This window comes from Silene latifolia, chromosome Y (assembly GCF_048544455.1).
Source record: "Silene latifolia isolate original U9 population chromosome Y, ASM4854445v1, whole genome shotgun sequence".
NCBI classification, from domain to species: Eukaryota; Viridiplantae; Streptophyta; class Magnoliopsida; order Caryophyllales; family Caryophyllaceae; genus Silene; species Silene latifolia.
In genome coordinates, this window is record NC_133538.1 from 414,413,803 (window position 1) to 414,419,592 (window position 5,790).

The following is a 5,790-nucleotide window of genomic DNA, read 5'->3' on the forward strand; positions in this document are numbered from 1 at the left end:
CTCTTTTAAGTTGAAAACTTGAAATACTTAGTCGTTTTAAGTTCACAAGATTGAATCAATGAGCAGGTCTGAGACACAGTATTGAACACTGTGACACAGACAGATTGCGAGATAAACAATATATAAATAAGGAGAACAAACGTAAAAGTAAATGAACAAACAAGACGATGTTTAAAAAATTGGTTCAGCCTCTACTCCAAGGCCTACGTCCAACCGTTATTTTATTGCTTGTTTAGAAATTTACTCAAACAACTAAACCCCTTACAATGAAAATAACTCGCCAACCTACTCCGGTTGCATTTGCTCGAAGCTACTCCGCTTCAAGACTTTCACTCGCTCAAAGCTACTCCGCTTCAAGACTTAAGTTCTATCTCACAGGTTTACAGAGTCTTTGAATCTCAATCGTTCACTTAATGAACATGGAGATCACAATTAAGACCTAAACACGAGAATCATGGAACAAGCTCATATGCCACAAACTGATACATGGAGATTTACAACCCTTTTTGAAAAACGTTTGAAGACTTTTAAAATAGAAAACAATTTTGCAAATAAGTTGAAGAACAAGAGCTGATGTTTTGCAAAGTGTTTTAACAATTAATGCTCAACTTTTTACAAAAAAAAAATCATGAGAGAGAAAGAAGAGAGAAAAAGCTCTAAAATTAGGTCATACGTTCCTTGCTTTCAGTGCTGCCGTCATGACAATAATGGCGAGATCTTCCTCGTCCAAAACAAATACTGCAACAAAAAATCTAAAAACTTCATCTCCTTTACTAAATAACAACCAAAAAAAGACCGGACCTTCACCATCGGAGGTTAATAAAGAGAAGAACGTCAATGAAATTGTGGGTTTGGTTCCTTTTGACTTGGAAACTATTGAAGTCGATGAGAATGGGGAAGAGTGGGTTACCCAGGGCAAAAAGAAGAAAACTTTAGCCTCTATTCCTGAAGAACCTACAGAGATGCTTTGGTTTTACGATTGAGGATGTGCGTGATGAGTTGAATTTTTGGAAACCCTCAGTATACTGCTTCATCTTGGGTGCAAATCCTCCTCCGGAGGTGGTGGAGGGTTTCATTCGAAGGATTTGGGTGAATTTTTCAATTGATAAGGTATCTTTCCTTCCTAATGGCATTTTTCTCGTCCGCTTTATGAATGAACAGAGTAAGGAGGCCGTTCTCAAACAGGGACACTTCATGTTTGATAATAAGCCCCTGATTGTTAGGAATTGGTCTGCAAATGTTGAGTTAACAAAGGATAATGTTAAGAATGTCCCTGTGTGGATCAAGCTGTGGGATTTACCGCTAAAATTTTGGGGTAAATGCCTTCCTAGAATTGCAGGTCTTGTTGGGAAGTATATTCGTAGTGATGTGTCAACTATGGAGAAGACTAGGTTAGGGTTTGCTAGGGTTCTGAATGAGGTTCCCTTTGGCAAGAAACTCCCTGCCTCTGTGCTTTTCTTAGATGAACTCTCCCAGGAAGTTAAGATTGAAGTAGAGAGTGAATGGAAACCTATTTTGTGCAATGAATGTGGAGGGGTAGGGCATGAGAGTATTTCTGCGAAACCAAAGCGAAAGTGACTTCTAAACCTGCTCCTACCAACCAGAAATGGGTCCCCAAACAGAAAGTGGTTGTGCCTCAAACTGTGCCTGTGACCTCTCCTGTGAGTGTAGCTGCTACTCCTGTGGTCTCTAAGACTCCTGAGGAAATTCAGCATAATTTGCAGGTCACCTGGTCCAAGGATGGTAAGTATGGCCAACCTCCTCTCAGACCAGTTACTACTCTTAGCAGGCAAGATATTATACGTGCTGGTAAAGCTACTACTCATTTAAGTCAGTACACATTCCAGGATGCTCTTAACAATGCTGCCAAAAAATCTGGTGTTGGAAGTGTTTTAGTGAATAATCCTCCAAGAGTTGGTGTGGGTACAAGTGGTAGTGCATCACTCCCCCCTGGGAGTGATGCATAACATTGGTTTCTGGAATGTGAGGGGACTAAATAGCTCATCTAAGCAAAAGCAAGTCAAATGGTTTCTTCATTCTCATATGGTGGGTCTATTTGGTCTCCTTGAGACAAAGGTAAAGCCTTTGTCTCTAAATTCTGTTAGGAAAAGTGTGTGTGATGGGTGGTCTATTTCCACTAATTCTTCTTATCACCCTGGAGGCAGAGTATGGGTACTTTGGAATCCCTCTCTTTTCTATGTGCATTTTGTTCATTATAGTGCCCAGTCTGTCCATATCTTTGATTCTTGAAATTAGTTCCAAATTCCGTTCTTTTGCACCATGGTTTATGCCTATAATGATACCAACGTGAAAAGAGTTTATGGCAAGACCTTTGTTCTTTTGCTAATTCAATTCATGATCCATGGATTCTTTGTGGTGACTTCAATTGTGTCCTCAAACCCTCTGAGAGACTTGGTGGGTCTTCATCTGATAAAGAGATGAAGGATTTTAATGATTGTTTAGATTATTGTCAGATGATGGATAGCCCATTTCTTGGTTCTTATTATACATGGAACAACAAACAGGACCCTCGGACCAGAGTTTATTCCAGTTAGATAGAGTCCTTGTTAACAATCTCTGGACTCAAGATAGGCCCAATGCTTATGCTCATTTTTACAATGAAGGTATCTTTGATCACACTCCTTGTATTATTCAAGAACCTGATACCTCTATGAAGGGGAAAAGGAGTTTTTAAGTACTTCAACATGTGGAGCCAAGTGCCTGAATTTAAGCCTTGCATTAGTCATCATTGGAACCAATCTTGGCAAGGGACTAAAATGTTTAAGGTTGTTATGAAGTTGAAAAGCCTTAAGAGACCTCTGAAAGAGTTAAACAAAGACTTATTTGATGATATTGAGAATAGTGCAGTTCATGCCTGGAAGATTTTAGACAATATTCAAGATCAATTGAGGTCTGCCCCTGGTGACTCTACTCTCTTATTTAAGGAAAAGGAAGCTGCTGGTGTTTACAGGGAGTTGCAGGCTGCCTGTGACAGCTTCTTGATTCAAAAATCAAAGGCCACCTGGGTAAATCAAGGAGACAACAACACTAGATATTTTCATAGTCTCCTGAGGACAAGAAGTGTGAAAAATAAAATCTTCCTCATTGAGGATATTGAAGGTCATGTTCATTCTGATGGATCTCAAATCCAAGCTGCTTTTTTGAAGTATTATGAAAAATTACTTGGGACTGCTGGACATACCACACCTGTCTGTGTCTCTGTGGTTCAGCAAGGGCCTATTTGCAACTCTGAGCATCATTCTGTACTGCTGGCCCCTGTCACTAAGAAGGAAATTAAGGCGGCTTTCTTTTCTATCCCCAACCATAAGGCCCCTGGCCCTGATGGTTTCTCAAGTGCCTTTTTTAAAGACTCTTGATCATTGTTGGTGATGAGGTGTGTGATGCCATTTTGGATTTTTTCATCGGTAAGATGCTTCAACAGATCAATCATACTTTCATTACTTTGATTCCAAAAATTGAAAATCCTCAAAATGTCACTCAATTTCGTCCAATCTCCTGCTGTAACATCTTATATAAAGTTATTTCTAAAGTTTTGTCCACTAGGCTTTCCTCTGTCTTGCCTTCTATTATCAGTAAGAATCAAGGAGGGTTTGTTAAGGGGAGGAGTATTGCTGAAAATATCCTCATTTGCCAAGATCTTGTGAGGCTATATAATAGGAAGACTGTCTCTCCTAGATGCTTGATGAAAATTGACCTAAAAAAAAAAAAGCCTATGATTATGTGCACTTGGGATTTTGTGGAACAAATGCTTACTGCCTTAAACTTCCCTATCAAATTTATTCATCTGGTTATGCTTTGTGTTAGAACTGCTTCCTACTCTTTGGTGCTTAATGGTGAGAACTTTGGGTATTTTAAGGGGGCAAAAGGTTTGAGGCAAGGAGATCCTATTTCCCCCGTCCTTTTTACCATTACCATGGAATACCTAAGTAGGATTTTGACTCATGTTACTGCTACTATGCCTTTCAAATTTCACCCCTTGTGTAGTCAACTCAAGTTATCCCACCTCATGTTTGCTGATGACCTACTTCTTTTCTCTAAGGGGGATACTACTTCCATTATGATTCTTCTTAGAGCTTTTGCAACCTTCTCTGTAGCCACTGGTCTTCAGATGAACTCTCTGAAGTCTAACATCTATTTTAATGGGGTTGCTTCTAGGGTTAAATGTGATATATTGCAGATCTCTGGTTTCTCTGAAGGGGCCTTGCCATTTAAGTATTTGGGGGTGCCTATTTCTGCTGGTAGGCTCACTGTTAAGAACTGCACTTGTCTTATTGAGAAGATTATCGAACGTATACATGGTTATCTTTGCCAAAAAATTATCATATCTGGTAGATTAACATTGGTGAACTCAGTGCTTACCACTTTATATACCTACTGGACTTCCATCTTCATTCTGCCAAAGGGAGTGTTAAGGAGAATTGATGCTCTTTGAAGAAATTATCTATGGGATGGCTCAACTGAGTATGTTAGGTCCCCTCTTGTTAGTTGGTAAAAGGTGTGTGTACCAAAGGAAGAAGGTGGACTTGGTATTAGGCATAGCATTGCCTGGAATCTTGCTTCAATTTGTAAACTCTCCTGGTGGATTTATTCTAGTCAGGATAGTTTGTGGGTACAGTGGGTACACCACATCTATATGAAAGATGTCCCCTGGTCTTTTTATCAACCTAAACCTGATGTTTCTTGGGCCTGGAAAACAATTTGTAAGGTCAAAGACAAATTCTCAGCTGGTTTTTCCTCTACTGGACTGTGGTTGTCACGACCTTCTGGTTACTCAGTTAGCAGTGGATACCAGTGGATCAGACCTAAATACCCTGCTGTTACTTGGGATAAAATGGTATGGAATTCCTGGTGCATAGCAAAGCACTCCTTTATAACTTGGCTGCTTGCTCGTGAAGCTTTGCAGCTGAAAGATAAGCTTCTTCTCCTTGGAATTATCCCTGATGATAGATGTTTTCTCTGTGGCATTGCATCTGAAACCCATCAGCATCTGTTCATTCAGTGCTGTTATACCAGGAAACTGATTGCCTTACTCAGTCAGAAACTGCATCTTGGTCTGCATGTTGCTAATCTCTTAGTCTGGTTGCAGACTAAACCTTGGGCAAGAATTAAGAAAATGGTTACTCTTGTTTGGATTCAAGCCTTGTACTATTCTATTTGGCATCAGAGGAATAAGGCTAGACTTGAAGGGGTTGTTCAACGACCTGAAAATGTTGTTCAGCAGGTTCAGTGCTTACTTAAATGTCGATTATTAGAGTGGCATGCTTGTATTAAAAGGAGTAGTGATAGGGCTTGGTTTAAGACAGTAATTTATTAGCTGCCTTTTACTTAGCCTTGGAATTGTATCCACAAAAATGGATAGTTTGTAATAGCTTGTTTATGATCTTAATGAGAATTTTCTAACCTTTCACCAAAAAAAACAATTAATGCTCATAAAAGTCTTAGGTAATAAATGATGCAAAGGCACTCTATTTATAGTGGATTTGATCATCTAAGTAATACACCTTAGGTTAATTAAATCCAATATTAAATAGATAACCTTTGAGTGATGGTAAGTGTTAGGCTATAGGCTTGGAGCACAAGTCATTGATCAAAATCAGAAAACTCTTCCCAAAACACTCAACATGTGACATTTTACCAAAATGGCAAAAAGCATTTCTAGCTTTAAAATTTTGACAAGTTCAACTTACCATTTTAGCAAAAGGTAAATGCACAAATCTAGAGGATTAATCAATGTGGATTTATGACTTAAAATTTCAGATTTAAAACTTC

At 39.0% G+C, this 5,790-nt stretch overlaps 1 protein-coding gene across 1 annotated transcript; it reads left to right on the forward strand.

Moving 5' to 3' along the window:
* The first annotated feature begins 4,654 nt into the window (after nucleotides 1–4,654).
* On the forward strand, nucleotides 4,655–5,335 carry LOC141632376 (uncharacterized). Its single transcript, XM_074444929.1, has one exon. It carries the CDS (start codon nucleotides 4,655–4,657, stop codon nucleotides 5,333–5,335), a length of 681 nt encoding a protein of 226 aa, XP_074301030.1.
* The last annotated feature ends 455 nt before the right edge of the window (nucleotides 5,336–5,790 follow it).

Excerpts from the sequence above, each read along its gene's own strand:
- LOC141632376 (XM_074444929.1), top strand. The coding sequence starts at position 4,655 with ATGAAAGATGTCCCCTGGTCTTTTTATCAACCTAAACCTGATGTTTCT.